Below are 20868 nucleotides of genomic sequence, written 5' to 3' on the forward strand. Positions count from 1 at the left end.
AGTCTGCACGTTCTGGCCACATCTTCACCCAGGGAGCCGAGGGCGTTCAGCTGGCCTTAGACCTCGGAGGCTCCAGGAACCTCTGGGGTACAGCAGCTTTGCAGAGCCAGCAAGGGGCACAGGGCTGTGACACTGCACAGGAAGGCCTCCCAGGTGAGCGAGGGTCTCGGGGCCCCCGGCTCAGCCCAGTCCCCAGCCGCAGCGACGGAGTCTCTGGGGCTGCAGCTGGGGGTCCGCAGGGCAGTCTGAGCTGCCACGCGTCTTTCCCAGACTGCTCTCTTCACTGGGGCTGGACACCCTTCGTTTCTCGCTGGGCAAATTGGGGTCACCGAGGCCTCTGCCCAGAGGCAGCAGGACGCTCAACTTTAGTGACCTGTTCTTAAGGGCCCCCAGACACACAATCTCAAGCTGAATGTCTTAAGCTGAAGCCTAATCATATGGTGACAAGTTGGGGTCACTGCCCAACCCTCCAACTCCGCCTCCGCGGCTGGCTCAGACACGCTATGAACCCCAGAGAAAACACCTGCTAGAGAAACCACAAAACGCCTCACACAAGCACTGAAATATTTTATTAGTTCACTTAATTTCTGACAACTGTGGCCTCAATGTCATCACGTAGCTCTTTACACCTTGAAGCCACACGTTACAAGCGTTTATTCAGTTAAAAAATCACTCCTGTGTTAAGTGTCTCCAGGAGCCTGAGCGCTGAGGCGTAGAGCACTTGTGACAATAAAAGCATCCTTCCGTGGATGAGATTACGACGCGGGCGGAGCCGGGGCCAGACTGACTCCCACTGCTCAGGAATGACCCCAAGCCCAGTCGCGCCCATGTCCGAGCTGAAACCCTGAGTAACTGACCAAAAGGAAAAGACTGTGGGGCCTGAGGGCTGTGTGCAGGGAGGTGTGGGGGGGAGGTGCAGGGAGGGGCGCAGTGGCCGGAGGGCTGAGGGACAGGCGGGATGGGGAAGCAGGAGGACGCGGAGCAGGGAGTGGGGCCTGACCTTCGGGGGGCCCGCACCTGTCGAGCAAGGGCTTGCAGAGGGCCCTGGGCACGAGGGGAGGGCACACAGACGACTGCTGTGCAAACACGTAGGGGAGGCTGTGACTGCAGCAAAAATCAGGTTTCCTATTCTCATGATAAGACCGACAATCGCTTACAGATACTAGGATCTGTCTTCTGGATAAAAACGGCTCACCCCACTTCCCACGGGGGAGCACGTGGCCGAAACGTCTCCACCTCAATCGAGGCCACCGGGCAGCAGTGACGGTGACAGTCCCGCACAGGCGTCTGTGTCCTGGGCCTGTGAGCACCTGTGGGGTCTGCCCGACCCGAGGACAGGGGAGGAGGCCTGAAGGCCTCATGCGCACGCATGCAGGCACACACACGCACACACGCACACACACGCACGCACAGGCCAGTCGCTGTGTCAGACTCTCCGGGACAAAGTGAAGACTTGCACGGATTAAGACGGGAGCCGTCTGCATTGTGCCCACGAAGGGCTTCCTATGAGGCGCCCCTGGTGCCAGGCGGGCCCTCCAGCCGGGCCACAGCCTGCTTCAGGTCCTGCACGACGAGGTCCACCTCGGCCCTGGTGGTGCTGCGGCCCACGCTGAGCCGGAGCGCGTTCCTGGCCACGTCGAAGGGGATGCCGCAGCTCAGCAGCACTGGGGATGGCCTGGGGGTGGGGGTGGGGAGAGCTGGCGTCAGCCTTTGGAGGAGAGGCTCTCCTGTGCTCCTGGGGGCTCGGGGAGGGACCCTGCCCCTTCTGCTCCCGGCCGGCTCCCCGACTTGGGGCCGCATAGACCTGCTCCCCTCTCTGCCAAGCACCTCCGGGCCCACCGCTGGCGCTCGGGCTCCACACGGCCCATCGGCCCCAGGGTAGGCGGGCACCAAGACGGCCCAAGCACCTGGGACACAGGGCTTCTCATCCTCGAGGAGAGTGACAGGTCTCTGGGGAGACACGCGGCCGCACCGAGAGGCGAGAGCCGAGAGCAGAGAGGCGGGGGCTGTGTCTTCCACAGCCCCCAGCGCCAGGCCCTGGCACACGGGGCCCCACCAGCGTTTTCAGAGTTTAGAAACCACTCGTAGGGCAGCTCCGCAGCCCTTCGCTCCGGAGGGTTCACTGTTCGGGGCCCAAGGGTCTCCCACACGCACAGTCCCGGGAGTCCCTGTCACATACGGTGACCTGAAAACCGTCCACATAAACACCCCTCGTGCGCAGGGGTGACTATGTGGAAGGGGTGACTTCCATCACCCCTGGTCACCAAGGGTCCATGCAGGTGAGAGGTGACACAGCTCACGGCTCTCGGCTCCTGGCCCTCCCCTGGCTGGGTGGCGTCACTTCCTGTTCCCGAAGGGCACGGCCAGGGGGCAGTGAGCAGCTGCCTCCACCCCTCCCCCTCCTACCCTCGCAGGGGCCACCCTGGACACATGTCCCTTACCTGCTGTGCTGTCGGCCCCTCCTCATCCTCCTCACTCCCCTCCCCCTCATCTTGGGGCTATCTCAGTTTCCTCATCTGGGGAATGGGCCGCTCAGATCCTTTCTTGAGAGCTGTGGGGAGCACCCTGAGCCACGACTACGGGAGCACTTGGTAAGGGGCAGCCCCCTGCGCCCCCCTTCTGCACTCCACACCGGCCGGCCTCACTGCTCCTGACATTCACTCTGGCTGCCACATGCCGGCCCCTGGCCCCACCTGCCCTCATGCAGTGCCCCCTGCAGGGCTCTGAGGCCCCCAGGAGGCCCTGTCATCCCCACGCAGCCCTCAGGAGAGCTCTGACCTGCCGCGCTCAAGCTCACGTGCGCAGCCACAGACTCTGTGACACCCCGCTGCTGACCACGGCTCTGCTCTGTCTCTCCAGCACTGCGCCCGCCTCTGCGGCCCGACCCCCCACCCCCACTCACGGCAAGTGGGAAGCCGAACCCCTGCTCCTCCTCCACCGGGGTCCGGCCACTGCCGCCGATGCCCGGGCCCCACAGTTGTCCCCTCCTGCCTCAGCCTTGGCTGCCTGCCTGGGCCTGCTGTCCTGTAATCCCCCTGCACCAGACAGGTGTCCACAGGCCTGTCTCAACCCTTCAGAAGACCCCCACTTTCTGAGGACGAAGGGAGCTCCTGCGGCCTGCCCTGCCCCTTCCCTCCCTCGCGACCTCCCTTAGGCTGCAGTTTCCCCTCCTCCCCTCGGCCCTGCGGCGTCTGGCCACTTTTTGTGTCCCCGTTGGCTGTGCAGCTCTGGAAACCCCAGGCCCAGTGGCCCGTCCTGGCTGCTGGATGCGCCCTGGACACCGCGGCCCGGCACCGGAGCACTTACCGATCTACCTGGTCCGAGTGGCAGGCGGCCCCCACACTGGCCAGCAGCGTCCTGCACTGTGCCAACAGCACACGGCCTGCGGAGACACGGCACGCGGCTGAGGCGGATGGTGCAGGCGGGCCCCACCTGTCCACCTCTTCTCGGCCCTCCTGCCACGTTTTGAGGCCACCTCCCTCAGGCCACCTGGCGGGGGGGGGGGTGGTTCCAGGGCACAGGACCCTCTCATCCTAGGTGACCGGGCAGCAAAACCCAGAGAAAATGGCTCCTCTCGCACACGATGCTGCCTCATAAAACTGCCCTTGAAACGTTACTTCCGATCAAGTGCCCAGGAAGGATGCTCAGAATTCTCAGCAGCTGCCTTCCTTAATAGTAACACTTGCCGGTAGTAACACTTCAACGTATCATGTGTGTTTTCTGGAGGTGGAGCCACCCAGGGGGGTGGCTTTATTAAGGAAGGCACCTCCTTTTCTTCTGTAAGCACAGAGATTAAAATAATAAATCTACTGACTTAATTAAAAAAACAATCTCGGGCGCCTGGGGGGCTCAGTAGGTTGAGTGTCCGACTTCGGCTCAGGTCATGATCTTGCAGTCTCTGAGTTTGAGCCCCGCATCAGGCTCTGCGCTGACAGCTCGGAGCCTGGAGTCTGCTTCGGATTCTGTGTCTCCCCCTCTCTCTGCCCCTCCCCTGCTCATGCTCTCTCTCCGTCTCAAAAATAAATAAACATTAAGAAAAAAAAAATCTGTCTCATTTAAATTAACATAGGTCACCACTGAATACAGTACATCTGCCCCCCAAAAATGGGGAAGGTGGCAGGAACTTTCTTTCCCACAGCAAGGCGAGCCGGAGAGGCAGCCAACAGCCTAGGCTCCTTCGCAGCGAGAAAGCATCCAGCCCAGGTTCCCATCCGCTGTGGTCACGGCTGTGCCCCCCCCCCCCCCCCCCCTAGGGCACCCCCCCCCCCCCTAGTTGCCCCCCCCCCCCCCAGGGGTGCAGAAGGGCTGTGCTCCCCCCTGCCCAGGGGGCAACCACCTCCTCCCTACACAGTCAGGACTGCTCTGCAGAGAGGCTCCCCTGTGCTGGGAAACAAGGCAGGTCAGCGCCCTGGAATTGGCCTCAGGGCACTGGGGGAGCCAGGCCTGATTTTCATCCCTGGGTTTCCAGCAGGGGAGACCTGTCATCGCAGGAACGAACGGACCCCACAGACGTGCACTTCGTCCTGACTCTGAGCCAAATTTTAAAGCTGTCCCCTCTCCTCTCCCTTATCCTCATAAGATACTGTGTCAAACCTGCTGACAGAAATGGACGAGCCGATCTAAAGCCTAGTCCCTGTCACCTCATTCCCCATCAGCTTGGGGCGGGCGCTGCGCCCGGGGTGCCGCCTGCCCAGAGCAGTGAGCCCAGGCAGGGAGAGCAGGAAGCGGCGCACAGGGGCCCAGCCTCCTGGGGACAGCAAGGCTGCGCTGCTCCCGGTGCCCCGCACTGGCCGGGGCACCAAGTGCTGGGCGCAGCCCCGTCTGCTCCCACCGCGCCCACCACCCCACGCGGGACCTACAGACCCTGCTCACCTTGGAGCTGGGGTCCCCGGATGGAAAAGTTGCAGGTGTTGGGAAGTCGCTCAGTCCCTGGAAAGCGGCTGTTCAGATGGATTCTCTGCTTGTCAAATTCAGCCTGAAAAATCAACGGGGTGTTCAAAGGAGGTCTCAAAGCCCCTCCCCCCACCCCCATCAACGTTTGACCTTGAGCCTTTTCTGGAAGACAAAATCCCAACCTCGTCACATAAAATAATGATTTCATCAATAAGCAGCGACCCATAATAGTTACGGAAACTGGTAAGCAAAGTTAACAAGGACAAAAAGTTCTGAATACGGTGGCTCTTCCCCGTGCAACCCCCAGATACACTAGTTCTGTGGCATTTCCCACACGCGGCGGCCGAGACCGGCCCACAGGCCTAGAGCCCATGGTGGGGGGGGGGCGGGTGGTTAGACTCGGGCTTCTGTCCTCCAACCTCCCCCGATTGTCTTCAAAGCCCCCTGATCCAGTCACCCCCTGCCCTGTCTGCTGCCTGGGGTGGCGACGACCTCCACCCTCAAGCTCAACCGGGGAAGGATGGGACTGACCGCATGCCCCGCCCCCGCGGATCCCGCGCTCACAGCCCCACCCCCAACCCCTTCTCGTGACCCCCTAGCTCACAGCCCCGCCCCCGCGGATCCCGGGCTCACAGCCCCGCCCCCAACCCCGTCCCCGCGGATCCCGGGGTTCACCAGCAGCCTCTCCTCCAGGTAGTCGCGAACGTCTCTCATGTGGGCCTCGTAAGCCTCCCAGTTCTTGGTCACCAGCTCCGCAGCCTGGGGACACAGGAACAGCAGAGGGAAAAAGTATGCTCAGTTGTCCTAGAACAAAGGAGAATAAAGCAGCCTTCAAGAGCGGAGGTGAGGTTTACTGATAACAGAGAAGTGACATTTCCTCACAGTGCTCATTTTCTGCAACATCAGGAATAGATCATGTTTACTGAGTGCGACTGTGTGCCAGGGGCCAGGATACGTGCTTGGGAAGAGTTATCTTCACCTGTTCAACAGGAATTTACGTTATCAGGCCCTGCCTGACACCTCCCGGCACCAGAGATCCTGCCGGTTCCAGCAGCTCCGTTCCAGAGACGAGGACAGCATCATGCAGACGGGGGGCGGGGGGGCTGGTTGTGCACAGAGTGAGGGTGTTCACCGCCACGGCAGAGGGAGAGGGAGGGGCAGGTGTGTTCCCAGCACAGAGTGACGGAGGGGGACAAGGCCGGGGTGCCCAAGACAGACAGGATCAGGAGCTAAGTGCAGACTACAGATGGGGATGACCCAGTCCAGACGGGTAGGCCCTGGAGACGCACAGGCCGCAGACCTCAGTATATTGTGGAGACAGGACGCAGGACTCACTGGCTGCTCATCAGGTGCAGGGGACGAGGACCAGGCAGGACAAGGCATCTCCTAGATTTCTCCAATGAGGTGCTGGATGGCGGCAGGCACCATGGAGAGGGAGGGGAGCCAGGGAGGAGACGCGTGTGCCCGCCCAGCGGGAATGCCAAGTAAGCAGTGGGGGATGTGGGTCTCTCAGGAGAAAGGTCAGGACCTGCCCTGAGATGCCAAGTTCAAAGCCCTGAACACAGGCTGGTGGTGGAGCTGCAGGACAGGGGGAGAGCCCCGAGGGCGATGTTAGTTGTGGAGAGGAGGCTGGGGGGCATCAGGAGGTTGGCCGGCAGGCCGTATGGCGGTGGGAAGGCTGGGGAGGAGGCTGCAGGGCGGCGGGAAAGGCAGTCTGGAAAGCTGGGAACATTCTAGTGGGGAGGCACAGGAGGAGGTGCACGGAGGACACAGGCAGGAGGGGCGGTTCCTCGGGAAGTGCACAGGGAGGGAGGGAAGCCGGGGGGACACCCGGACCGGCCGGGGAGTCATCTCCAGGGAGTGGGGCCTGGGCCGGGAGAGGGGGGACACTCAGAGAATGTGGGCGAAGGTGCAGCTGCAGCAGGGAGCTGAGGTGCCAGCATATGGGACCTCCTGCTGCAAACGCCACCCTGGAAGGACAACCAGGGGGGTGCCGGGGCGGCCCGGGGGCCCAGCAAACCTGTGGGCCTGACCGTTGGCCTCTGCTGTGAAGACATGACTATATTTCTCATATCAGCAGAGGCTTGAGGAAAGAGCTTTTCGCTTTCAATGCTAAGCACGTGCAACCCACTCCACAGAACTCAAAAAGTATACTTCCGGGATGATGAATATAATTTGAGGCTTTTTCTAACATCAGTCCATTTATTGGGCTCACGAACATGATATCTCCCAAAGTTCTGGGGAAACGGATCATGAGATGATGGAAAAAAATAGGCCTCAGTGCCTGGGTCCCGGCACAGAGCTCCTGAGACCCCTTGTGAGACCCCTGTAAGTGATAAGAGCTAGGAGCACCTCTTGTTCTAGTATTTAGACTTCGGTTCTTGACACAGCGTTCCTAAACCCCTCGGGATTTCCCAGGAGATACGAGTATCTTTGATTCTAACGTGGAGACTCCGGGTGGGCTCTGGGAGGGCACTGGTCACTGAGTCATGATTGGAGGCTTGGAATTTTCACCCCGCTACACATTCCCCGGAGGGGGTGGGGGGGGGGGCGCTAAACATGGAGTGAAGGACTGATCAGAGCCTCACAAAAATCCCAATAGCTTCCGGGTTGCTGAACACATGCAGGTGCTGCTGGGATAGCACCTCCCCCACACCTTGCCCTGCGCGTCTCTTCTGTCCGGATGTCTGTCTCCTTTATGACATCCTTTCACACTCAACCAATAATCTAGTGAACAAAGTGTTTCTGTAACTTCTGTGAGCCGTTCTGGCAAACTAACTGAACCCGAGGAGGGGGTCACGGGAACCTCAGCTCTATAGCTGGCTGCTGGGACTGACAACTGGCGTGTGACGTGGGGCTGGTGGGGGCAGTCTTGGGGGCCTGAGCACTTGGCCTGCAGGGTCTGACGCCATCTCCAGGTGGACAGTGTTAGAGTTGAGTTAAACTGTAGGACACCCAGCTGGTGCCCCAGAATTGTCCCCTGTGGAAGCCTCCCCGCCCTGCACCACATCAGGTGTCGGGGTGTTGTGCATGGGGGAGTAAAGGGGACACCCCTGGAGCAAGACTCAGGTTTTCCTACACATGAGACAAAGCACCCGCTTCACCTGTCCAAGCTCAGCAAGGCTTACCTTCCCAAGGCCGGCAATCATTGGGGTGTTCTCTGTCCTGTAAGAGACAAGGGATTCATTCAATCCTATTTCCATGCAAAGCAACTAGCAAGTGTCCCAGGAAGGAATCCTGTCTGCAGAAGTCATGAATTAAAATAAAAACAAAATTACACCAACATTTTTCCTAGACATGTGCCATGTGGCTGCCTCAGTGGCAGCCGTAGGCCCCCAAACCCTCCATGTGGACACTCCCGGTCCAGTCCCAGTTGACACGGCCCATCTTGGGCAATATTATGTTGGGTGTCCGCAGTGACCATTCTGTCTGGATCCTCTTCCCACCCAGGAGAGACCCCTCCTCCAACTGCAGACCCCAGGGCCTGCCTCTTTGGGCCTCCCTGTCGAACCAGGCAGGGGTCCAAAGACCTCAGCTCAACACTGCTCCCTTCAGCTGAAGCCTCTCAACTATCATACGGGACGAATCCTCTGTTATTAGAGATTGTGTGTGTGCAGGAGAGGGACAGGAGGGCCCCTGCAGGCGGGTGGCTCTCGCTCAGATCTAACAAGCTAAAAGCAGAACTCTTTGCTCTATTTTCATTAACTTATTAGTTTTCTTAATTTTAAGTTTTGGCTACACAAAGTTTTCGTAAACATTTGGGGCTGGCGGCTGCTTGCTGCCCAGTAGATAAGGGGACAAGTGAACTCGAAGCGCAGGGTAGTACAGGTAACGTGACCCTGCTGAGCTCCCTTTGACAAGTTTATTGGTCAGTTGTGTCCCCGGAGACGGGCTCTGACACCTGGGGAAGGTCCGGGACATTCCCTCTTTAGACCTCACCCCACTCACCTGTAGGGCAGCTCGTCCAGACCAAGAGCACCTCTCAGAGGCCTACCACCTGCGACTGCCTGGGCAGGGGCTGCCCACGTGGAAGAGTCAGGGCCCCCTGTAGAACCTGGAGCCTTCCCTCCCTCGGGGCGTTCGGTTAGCCCTCTACCCTCCATCTAGAGCAATGCAAACCCTGCTTCCCCCTCCCTGTCCACCTACTGAGCTTCCAGAACACCTGACTTTCTGCCCTTTTTTTTTTTTTTTTAAACTTTTTATTTTTTTTAAGAGAATGTAGAGTCAGATGTGGTTATAAGAAATACTATAGAGGCATTCTGTCACTCAGCTTTGCCCTAATAACACTATAGCACAAGATCACAACCAGGATACGGATAAGATACAGAACATTTCTGCCACAAAGGTCCCCCCGTTGGCCTTTTATAACCAGACCAGCCTCCCTGCAGCCCCACTGCTTCCTTAACTCCTGGCAACTGCTAATCTGTCCGCCACCTCTAATTTTGTCATTTTCAGAATGTTCTATAAATGGAATTAGAGAGCTGTAACTTTGGGGCATTGGCTTTTTTCATACACCATAATTCGCCGGAGATTCTGGGCTGTCGTTGTGTATCAAGAGTGAATTCTTTCTCGTTACTGGGTAGTGTCCACAGTACAGATGTGCCACAGCCTTTTAGGCCATTCACTCATTAATGGACATCTGGGTTGTTTGCACTTTGGGGCTATTATAAATAAAGCTGCTATACACACTCGTGTACAGATTTTTGTGTAAATACAAGTGTTCATTCTCTGGGATGAATGTCCAGGAGTGAAATTCCTAGGTTGTATGATGGGTGCATATTTAATTTTAAAAGAAACTGCCAGGCTGTTTTCCAGAGCGGGTGGACCACTTCAAACTCCCGTCAGCCGTGTATGAGTGATGCCGTGTCTCTGTACTCTCAGCACTTGGTGTTGTCACAGGGTTTTGTTTTAGCCATGCTGATAGGTGTCGGATGATGCTCACTGAAGTTTTCTTTTGCATTTCCGTAATAGCTAACGATGTTGATTATCATTTCATGTGCTTCTTTGCTGTGTATCTTCTTTAGTGAAATGCCTGTTTATGTCTTTCGCCCATTTTTTGACTGAATTGTTTGGGGTTTTGGGCTGTTGAATTTTGAGTGTTTTTTATATATACTAGATACTAATCCTTTGTTGAAGCCATCATTTGAGAACCTATTCTCCCAGTGCACAGCTTGTCTTTTCATCCTCTTAACAAAGTCTTTTGCAGGGTGAAAGTTTTAAATCTCGATGCAGTTCAGTTTACCAATTTTCCTTTTTATGGATACTTTTGGTATCAAGTCTAAGATCTCTTTGCTGAGCCCTAGAGCCTGAAGATGTTTTCCTGTTTTTGTTTTCTAAAAGTATTATAGTTTTATGTTTTACATTAAGTTCATCATGTATCTTGAGTTAATATTTTATAAGGTGTGAGACTTAGATGGAGGGTGGTTTCCTGACCAAGGATGTCTAGTTGTTCTAGCACCATCTGTTGAAAGAGAATCTTTCCTCTGCTGAATTACGTTTGTATCTTTGTCAAAAATCATTTCGGCATATTTCTGATTGTATCTATTCTGTTCCATTGGTTTACTTGCTGGGTTTTTGTTAGAGACTGGACTAAACATTTACCAGTTTGGGGAGAATTGACATCTTTATATACTGAGTCTTTTGATCCATGAACAGAGTATATCTCTCCACTCATCTAGATCTTTGCTCTCTTTTATCCACATTGTGGTTATTGACTTACAAGTTACTGGCTTACAAGTCCTGTACACATTTTGTTAGCTTTCTATTTTTGAGTGATTATAAATGGTATTGTATTTGTTAGTTTTGTTGTCCATATGTTCATTACCAATGTATAAAAATATAGTTGATTTTTGTATGTTTGTATTGTAACCTGTGATCTTGCTGAATTCACTTATCAGTCTTAGGCGTTTTCTTATATACTTCTTGGGATTTTCTACAGAGACTATAAATAGGGACAGTTTTACCTCTTCCTTTCCAATCTGTATCCCTCGTATTTCCTTTTCTTGCCTTCTGCACTGACTAGAACTTCCAGAACTGTTGAAAAAGAGGTAAGCGTGAACATCCCCAGATTGTTCCTGATTATAGGGGTAAAACATTCAGGCTTTGACTACTGAGTATGATGTTAGCTGTAGATTTTCTTGTAAATGCCCTTTTCAAACTGAAGAAGTTCTCTGGTCATATCATTGTGAGACTTCTTAATGAATAAATGTTGAATTTTGTTAAATGCTTTTTCTACATTAAATGATGTTATTTTTCTTTACTGTGCTATATTGCATAGATTGATTTTTGAATACTGAACCAGCCTTGAATTCCTGGAACAAACTCCATTTTATCGTGGTGTGTGTATTATTTTTATATATTGCTGAATTCCATTTGCTAATATCTTGTTCAAGATTTCTGCATCTGAATTCATGAGGGATATCTGGTCCACAGTTTTTTTTTTTATACCACCTTTGTCTGGTTTGGGTATAAATTCATAAAACGAATTGGGGAAATGTTCCTTCCTCCACTTTTCTAGAAGAGACTGCATAGAAAAGGTGTTAATTCATTAAATGTTTGGCAGAATTCTCTCATGAAACTATCTGGCCCTGGAGATTTATTTTTGGGGGGGTTTAAAGTTACAAAATGGGGGCGCCTGGGTGGCTCAGTTGGTTGAGCGTCTGACTTCAGCTCAGGTCACGATCTCACGGCTCGTGGGTTCAAGCCCCACGTCAGGCTCTGCACGGACAGCTGGAAGCCTGGAGCCTGCTTTGGATTCTGTGTCTCCCTCTCTCTCTGCCCCTAACCCACTCGCATTCTGTCTCTGTCTCTCTCAAAAATAAACATTAAAAAAAATTTTTTTTAATTACAAAATGAATCTCCTTTTCCTAATAATTATAAAGCTATTTAAATGATCTACTCTCATATTAAGTGAATTGTAGTAGTTTTTTTTTTTTTTTTAATTTTAAAAAATGTTTTATTTTTGGGAGACACAGACACACAGCATGAGTGGGGGAGGGGCAGAGAGAGAGGGAGACACAGAATCCAAAGCAGGCTCCAGGCTCCGAGCCATCAGCACAGATGTGGGGCTCAAACTCAAGAACTGTGAGACCACGATCCAAGCCAAAGTCAGATGCTTAACTGACTGAACCACCGGGTGCCTCAGTTCTTGAAATTTATTGAGGTTTGTTTAATGGCACAGAACATAGTCTATCTTAGTATATATTCTATGGCACTTGTAAAGAATGTATATTTTGCTGCTGTTGGATGAAGTGTTCTAAACACTTCAATCGGTTGGTTGTTGGGTATGACTGAGTTCTTCCATATCCTGGCTGACTTTTGTCTAGTTGTTGTATCCGTTGTTGAGAGAAGGATGTTGACGTCTCCAAGTGCAATTGGGGGTTGACTATTTCTCTTTTCATTCAGTTCAATCTGTTTTTGCCTCACACTATTTTGCAGCTCTGTCGTGCAGTGCTTTGACATTTAGGATTGCTAGGACTTCTTGGTGGACTAACTCTTTAATCGTTATATAATGTCCCCTCTGTGTCTCTGGTAATTTTATCTGCTCTAGAGTCTCCTTTATCTAATGTTATATAGCCATTCCTGCTTTCCTTTAAGGTTTGTCTGATACATATTTTTCCATTTTTTAATTTTCAGCCTCTATCAGTATATGTGAAGTGAGTTTCTTAAAGAGAGCATATATACTTGACCCTTGAACAACACAGGTTTGAACACTATGCGTCCACTTTTATGCAGGTTTTTTATAGTACTATAAATGTATTTTCTCCTCATAATTTTGCCATATTTTCTTTTTGCTAGCATACTGTATTGTGAGAATATACTGTATAATACGTGTGACATACAAAATATGCATTGACTGCTTATGTTGTCAGTAAGACTTCTAGTCAACAGTAGGCTATTAGCAGTTAAGTTTGGGGGGAATTTAAAAAGTTACATGCAGATTTTCAACTGTGCAGGGGTTGGCACCACTAACCCGTGTTGTTTGTTCAAGGCTCAACTATAGTTAGGTCAATTTTTTAAAAAATTCACTCTGCCAAGCTCTGTCTTTTAATTGCTACATTTAGATCACTTACGTTTAATGTAATTAATATGTTAGGGCTTAGGTCTGCCATTAAAATTCTTTTTCTGTTTATTCTATTTTTTATTTCTCTGTTTTCTTTTTCCTACCCCCCTGTGGGTTATTTGAACATTTTTGAGATGTTCCAGTGAGTAGAACCTTACCTCCATTTACATCCTTTTAGCCCTCCCCCATTTATAATTATCCTAAATATTTCTTCCACATATATTTTGAACCACATTAGACAGTGCTATCATTTTGGCTTCAGCCATCAAATACAATTAAGAAAACTCAAGAGGAAAGCCTATTTTATTTACCCATAACATGCTTGCTTCCTTCCCTTCCCTTCTCTTCCTTTCCCTTTCCTCCCTTCCTTTCCGATGTTCCAAGTTTCCTTTTTTTTACTATTTCCTTTCTGTTTAAAGAACTCCCTTTTGTCATTTTTAGCACTGGTCTTCGGAGGACAAATTCTGCTAGCTTTCCTTTCCTTGAGAATGTCTTGCTTTCCCCTTTGTTCCTGAAGGGTATTTCTCGTGTACGGGATTCTGGCTCAACAGTGCTTTTTGCACTTGTAACATATTGCATCACTTCCTTCTGGCCCCCGGGGTTTCTGATGAGAAATACACTGCCATTTGAATTACTTTTACTCTATAGGAAAGGTGTCAGTTTTTTTCCCTCTAGCTGCTTTCAAGATTTTTACTCTGGCTTTCATTTTCAGAAGTTTAACTATATGCCTTGGCATAGATTTCCTTTGGTTCATCCTGCTTGGGGTTTGTTCAGCTTCCTGAATCTGTAGGTATATGTCTCTTGCCAATTTGGGAAGTTTTCAGCCATTTTTTTTTTTTTTCAAGTTCTTTCTCATCCCCGCCCTTTCTCCTCTCGTTCTGGGACACCAATGAAATGAATGCTAGATTTTCTGTTATAGTCCCACAGGTCCTTGAGGCATGGTTTCGGTTTTTTCCAGTCTACTGCCTCCCTGCTGTTTGGATTGGGTAACTCTGTTGTTCTCGTTCGGTTCACAGGCTCCTTCCTCTGGTGCCCCTATCCTGCTGGTGAGCCCATCCACGGAGCTTCGGACTTTGGTTGCTGTAGTTTTTAGCTCTAAAATTTCCATTTAGTTCTTCTTTACGTTTTCTTTTTCCTCGCTGACACTTCCATTGGTGTTTCTGGGTTGCAGGCTTCATCAGTTCTAAGTCAGGAGAAAGGACGCAAAAGAAGACCCAAGGAACCCACCACCATGTTCTGGTTTCTTCTTATTAGCATTTCTGATAAAAGGTGTGGTCCTGGCTAAAGTACCACTGTGTGTCACGGGGACACAGGAGCTGCCAGAAAGGAAACAAGTGCTTCTGTGCAGCCCCGCTCATCCCACGGTCATGAGAACAGCAGTACATCTCAGTTAGGAGGGCTCCCGTGTTGAATTGTCCCCATAGAGACCAAAGATCTGGGAGTCCTAAGTGCAGAATCCATCAGTGGGGCAAATTCTGACTCAGTAGTGACAGAGAATGGGCTACTACAGTTCTTCCAAGAGACAAAGACAAGTTACTGCCCTACAGACCAAGAGCATCACCAGTAGGTCAGAAACTTCTATTAACCTTCTATCTTACCCTGGCCTGAAATTCCGTTCCTGTCCACCTCCAAACAGCATAGGGTACAGAGGGGTAAGTTCACCGAGTCCGCGGACGTAAAGTGCTCCAATCCTGGGACCATAGAACTGGAAAGAAAGGTCGGTCATTTATTCAATAAGAACCTTCCGAGTTCCTACTCTGGACACGTGCTGAGTGCTTGGAGGCACCCAGAGAAATCCTGCGTGTGTGTAAACCCCACAGCCGTGCTACCTGTCACCATTCTGGACGTGCCGGAGTCAAAATCGCCTTCGGGGTCCAGGACGGAGCCTGCACTCCTGTTCCCAGCCCAGTGGCAACACAGCTTGACTGCACATCACAGAACAGAATTCATAAAAGGAGAGCGGCTGGAACTAGAGATTGCCAAGGGCTTTTCCTGGGTACGACTCCACGTTTTTGAATCATCATTTTGCAAAAATCAGTTAAGAGCCACGGCGTCAAGTCGGCACACATACTCCTTTGGAAACTAGCTGAGCACCATGCTTCAAAATAGAGGATTAAAGCCACTTGAGGTTCCGGTCCACTGCCAGAAAGATGAGCAAAGCCTCAGAAGGGCGTTCCCTGCTCACGTTTCTCTCTTCCACCGTACAAAGAGCTGAACCTCTGCGTTCAGGAGCCGCGCTTTCAATCAAGTTAGAGAAGGCAACGTCTTGAACCCCACCTCTTCCGTCCCTGGGGCGGCGGAGGCGGGGGACACGAGTGGGCTGGCGAGGGGTCTGCAGGCACTCTCTGCCCACGGCAGAGAACACTCACTACCTGGCTAAAGCCACCTGCCTTATGTCTCACCTGAGCCCTCAGTACCCTCCCACAGCCCTGCCTGGCCGGCCCCTCCTGCCCCATTCTCCCCCCTGTGCCACACATCAAACGGCACTCCAGCTGCTGCTGGCCCCCCTTCTTTAGCCCCCGCGGGCGGGGGCCGCAGGCTGCTGCACCATGTCCCCCGGGCGCCCTGGATGACAAACGGATGATCAGTGGCGCTGTGGGCCCTGCTCTAAGGTGAGCCTCGAGGTCACGGCGGGGAGGAGGCCTCTGTGGACGCACCTTGTGCCCCACGATGGTCAGGAAGTCCACGCCCAGAGCCTCCACGTCCACGCGCCGTTTCCCCAAGGCCTGCGCGGCGTCCGTGTGCACCAGAATGACAGGCAGTCCGGAAGCTGCCCGCTTCTGGTTCAGGGCTTTGATTCGCTGACTGATTTCAGCAATGGGCTGAAGCAGGGAAAAAGAAACAGTTGAGGCTGTTGCTTTGATTTCATGAAAACCCAGTGAAAGAAACACAGTCATGAAGGAGGACAGGCGACAAACAAGAAAAACGAGAGGAAGAGGCCCCAGGTGTGGTGCCTGAGAAAATCAAGCAGAGCGTGGGCTCCCTTCATCCCGCACTACGTTTTCTTAAAAGGATAAACAACTCACCATGATGACGCCAGTCTCATTATTGGCCAGCATGACCGTCACAAGGCACGTGGCCGGGCGGACGGCGGCCAGGATGTCCTCAACCTCCACCTGCCCGCTCACCTTGGACACCGGCACAAAGGTGACCGCTGAGGAAAAGACCCAAGGACCGAGGTTAATCTTAACGAAATAACCTCTGCTGAAAGTTCATTTAGATACAGCTTAACAGAAGTATTTCCACATTAAAAAGTAACCGATTGTAAACGTTCCAAAACCGATCAAGAAGGAGTATAAGCCACCCGTTATCACGGTGCCCAGAAACAGCCAACCTGAGGGCTCCTTTCATGCCGCTTCCGTCGCTGAGCGTCCGTGGGACACACTCCCCGTGCGGCTCCGGAGGGGCCCAAGAGGAGGTAAGCCACTCTTAGCTCATGAGAGCATCTTTTTTCGCTCCTATGTTTTTAAGTTTATGCATTTATTTTTGAGAGAGACAGAGAGGGAGAGGGAGAGAAGGTGAGAAAGAGACAGAGGAGGGACAGGGAGACAGGGAGAGAGAATCCCAAGCGGGCTCCGCACTGTCAGTGCAAAGCCTGATGTGGGGCTTGAATTCACGAACCATGACATCATGACCTGAGCAGAAAGCAAGAGTCGGACGCTTAATCAACTGAGTCACCCAGGTGCCCCAAGGGCATCTTTGTTTAACAAAAATTTATCTTAGGGGCACCTGGGTGGCTCAGTCGGTGGGTTCAGGGTCCGACTCTCGATTTCGGCTCAGGTCATGATCTCACGGTTCATGGGATTTAGCTCTGTACTGACAGAGCCTACTGGGCTTCCCTCTCTCTTTCTCTCTCTGCCCCTCCCCTGCTCGCACATACATGCATGCTGTCTCTCAAAAAATTTTTAAAAATTTTAATTCTGCTGTAACTAACCTACAGTATTATATTGGTGGCAGGTGTACAATGTAGTGATTCAACAGTTCTATACATCACTCCGTGCTCATGAATCCCCTTCACCTGTTTCACCCCTCCCCCCACCCACCTGCCCACGGGGAACCACCAGTGTGTTCTCTATAGTTGAGAGTCTGTTTTTGGTTTGTCTTTTTGAATTTGTTTGTTTTCTTTCCTAAATTCCACGTATGAGTGAAAACATATGGTATTTGTCTTTCTCTGCGTAACTGGTTTCATTTAGCATTATATACTCTCTAGTTCCATCTATGTTGTTGCAAGTGGCCAGATTTCATTATTGTTTATGGCTGAGTAATACTCCATGGTGTATATATACATCTTTGCCGTCCATCTATCAGTGGGCACTGGGCTGCTTTCATATCTTGGCTATTGTAAATAACGCCATAACAAACATAGGAGTGCTTATACTTTTTCAGATTAGGGTTTGCACATTCTTTGGGTAAATACCCAGTAGTGTGATTACTGGATCATACGGTAATTCTATTTTAAATTTTTTGAGGAACCTCCATACCGTTTCCCACAGTAGCTACACAGTTTGCATTCCCACCAACAGTACATGAGTGTTCCTTTCTGTCCACATCCTCGCCAACATTTGTTGCTTTTGTGATTTTTAATTTTAGCCATTCTGACAGGCGTGAGGCGACATCTCACGGAGGTTTTGATTTGCATTTCCCTGATTATTAGTGGTATTGAGTATCTTTTCGTGTGTCGGCCATCTGGAGATCTTCTATGGAGAAATGTCTGTCATGTCTTCTGCCCGTTTTTTAATTGAATTATTTGATTTTTTGATGTTAAGTTGTATAAGTTCTTTATATATTTTGAATACTAACCTTTTATTGGAAATATCATTTGCAAAATTTCCTCCCATTCGGCAGTTTTTCTTCTTCTTTTGTTATTTCCTTCACTGTGCAGAAGTCTTTTTTATTTTGTTGTAGTCCCAGTAGTTTATTTTTGCTTTTGTTTCCCTTGCTTCAGAAACATATATTGAAAGAAGTTGCTACGGCTGGCATCAAAGAAATTACTGCCTGTGCTCTCTTCTAGGATTTTTATGGTTTCAGGTCTCACATTTAGGCCTTTAATCCGTTTTGAGTTTATTTGTGTGCGTGGTGTAAGAAAGTGGTCCAGTGTCGTTCTTTTGCATGTAGCTGTCCAGATTTCCGAACACCATTTGTTGAAGAGAATGTCTCTTTCACATGTCATCTTCTCTCCTACTTCGTCAAAGACTAATTGACCATATAATTGTGGGTTGATTTCTGTTGTGGGTTTTCTATTCTAGCCCATTGACCTATGTGTCTATTTTGCACCAGCACCATACTGTTTTGATCACTACAGCTCTGTGGTATATCTTGAAAGCTGGGGTTGTATTACCTCTAGTTTTGTTCTAATTGTTCGAAATTGCTTGGGCTATTTGAGGCCTTTTTGATCCCATACAGATTTTAGGATTGTTTGTTCTAGTTCTTGAAAAATGCTCTGGTATTTTCATAGGGACTGCATTAAATGTGTAGACTGCTTTGGGTAGTGTGGGCATTTTAAAAATATTTCTTTTCCCAACTCATGAGCATGGAGTGTCTTTCCATCTTTGTCGTCTGATTTCTTTTCTCAGTGTTTTATGGTTTTCAGAGTATAGGTCTTCCATCTGTTTGCTTATTCCTAGGTATCTTACTGGTTTTGGTGCAATTGTAAATGAGACTGTTTTCTTAATTTCTCTTTCTACTACTTCATTATTAGCATATAGAAATGCTATGGGTTTCTGCATATTGGTTTTGTATCCTGTGACCTTCCTGAATTCATGTATCATTTCTAGTAGGTTTGTGTGTGTGTGTGTGTGTGTGTGTGTGTGTGTGAAGTTCTTGGTGTTTTCTGTGTAGAGTATCCCGTCAACCTCAAATAGTGAAAACTTTTACTTCTTCCTTACCAATCTGGATGCCTTTTATTTTTCCGATCTGAGTGCTGTGGCTAGGACTTCCAGTACTGTGCGGTGAGAGTGGATAGCCTTGTCTCATTTCTGATCTTATGGGGAAAGCTCTCAGTTTTTCACTGCTGAGCATGATGTTGGCTGCGGGTTTTTCACATTATGTTGAGGTATGTTCCCTCTGAACCTACTTTGTTGAGGTCATGTTTTATCATGAATGCATGTTGTGCTTTATCAGATGCTTTTTCTGCAGCTATTAAAATGATCATGTGGTTTTTATCCTTTCTCTTGTTGAGGTGATATATCGTGTTGATTGATTTGTGAATTTCAAACCACCCTTGCCTCTCAGGAATAAATTCCACTTGATTGTGGTGAATGATTTTCTTAATTGTATTGTTGGATTTGGTTTGCTAATATTTTGTTGAGAATTTTTGCATCTATGTTCATTGGAGATATTGGCCTGTCGTTCTCCTTTTTTGTAGTGTCTTTATCTGCTTTTGGTATCAGGGTAATCCTTCTTCTGTTTCTTGGAATAGTTTGAGAGGAATAGGTACTAACTCTTCTTTAAATGTTTGGTAGAATTCACCTGTGAAGCCATCTGGTCCTGAACTTTTGTTTATTGGGAGTTTTGTTTTGTTTTGTTTTTATTTTTATTTTTTAACATTTATTTATTTTTGAGACAGAGAGAGACAGAGCGTGAACGGGGGAGGGTCAGAGAGAGGGAGACACAGAATCTGAAACAGGCTCCAGGCTCTGAGCGGTCAGCACAGAGCCCGACGCGGGGCTCGAACTCACGGACCGCGAGATCATGACCTGAGCCGAAGTCGGCCGCTTAACCGACTGAGCCACCCAGGCGCCCCTGTTGGGAGTTTTTGATTACTGATACAATTTCATTGCTGGTCACTGGTCTGTTCAAATCTTCTACTTCTTCCTGCTTCAGTTTTAGGAGGTTGTATGTTTCTGGGGACTTACCCATCTCTTTTAGGTTGTCCAATTTGTTGCCATAAATGGTTCATAATATTCTCTTACAATCTTTTGTATTTCTGTAGTGTTGGTTATTATTTCTCCTCTTTTATTTGTGACTTTGTGCGGGGTTATTTTTTATTTTCATGAGTCTGGCTAAAGGCTTATCGATTTTGTTGATCTTTTCAAAGAACCGGCTCCTAGTTTCACTGATCTGGTTTTTGTTTTGTTTTGTTTTTAGTTTCTATTCCATTCATTTTTGCTCTAATCTTTACTATTTCCTTCCTTCTCTTGGTTATGGGTTTTGTTTGTTTTTCTTTTTCTAGCTCCTTTAGGTGTAAGGTAACATTGTTTATTTGAGATTTTTCCTTGCTTCTTGAGCTAGGCCTATATTGCCATAAATGTCCCTCTTTGAGCAGCTTTCGCTGCATCTCAAATTCTTTGGACTGTTGTGTTTCAGTTTCATTTGTCTCCATGTATTTTTTAATTTCTTTTCTGAAGTCGGTTGACCCACTCACTGGTTAGTAGCATGTTTTCTGTTCTCTTTCCCGAGTTTTTCTTGTGGTTGACTTCTAGTTTCATCGCATTGTGGCTGGAAAAGAGGCATGGTATGACTTCAGTCTTTCTTAATTTGTTGAGACTTGTTTTGTGGCCTAACGTATCTTTTCTGAAGAACGCTCCATGTGCACTTGAAAAGAATGTGCCATCTGATGTTTTAGGATGGAATGTTCTGAAGATATCTGTTGGATCTATCTGGTCCAATTTGTCATTCAAAGCCACAATTTCCTTACTGATTTTTTGTTTGGATAATCAATCCATTGATGTAAGTTGGTTGCTAGATGTCCCTACTATTATTGTATTACTATGGATTACTTCCTTTGTTGTTAGCGGCTTTAGGTATTTGGGTGCTCCCACGTTGTGTGCATAAATATTTACACACATTGTAAATGCATAAATGTTGTATCCTCTTATTAGACTGTTCCCTTTATGATTATTTAGCGTCCTTCTTTGTTTCTTGTTACAGTCTTTGTTTGAAAGTCCATTTTTTCTCAGGGCACCTGGGTGGCT

The 20868-nt window shown here is 49.7% G+C and overlaps 1 protein-coding gene across 4 annotated transcripts in view; it reads right to left on the reverse strand.

The window, feature by feature from the left end:
* Positions 1 to 552: 552 nt before the first annotated feature.
* Positions 553 to 20868, reverse strand: part of SCLY (selenocysteine lyase) — a 32856-nt gene continuing 12540 nt past the window's right edge. For all 4 annotated transcript variants that reach the window (XM_049614570.1, XM_049614571.1, XM_049614573.1 and 1 more), the window contains 8 exons: positions 15982 to 16109; positions 15613 to 15777; positions 14554 to 14660; positions 8022 to 8058; positions 5569 to 5652; positions 4873 to 4975; positions 3307 to 3382; positions 553 to 1675 (listed from right to left, as the gene is read on the reverse strand). In XM_049614570.1, coding sequence (XP_049470527.1) covers positions 1504 to 1675; positions 3307 to 3382; positions 4873 to 4975; positions 5569 to 5652; positions 8022 to 8058; positions 14554 to 14660; positions 15613 to 15777; positions 15982 to 16109 — 872 coding nt within the window. In that variant the 3' untranslated portion in view covers positions 553 to 1503. The remainder of the gene's footprint in view (positions 1676 to 3306; positions 3383 to 4872; positions 4976 to 5568; positions 5653 to 8021; positions 8059 to 14553; positions 14661 to 15612; positions 15778 to 15981; positions 16110 to 20868) is intronic.

The sequence above is a fragment of the Panthera uncia genome, assembly GCF_023721935.1.
Source record: "Panthera uncia isolate 11264 chromosome C1 unlocalized genomic scaffold, Puncia_PCG_1.0 HiC_scaffold_3, whole genome shotgun sequence".
Classification (NCBI taxonomy): Eukaryota; Metazoa; Chordata; class Mammalia; order Carnivora; family Felidae; genus Panthera; species Panthera uncia.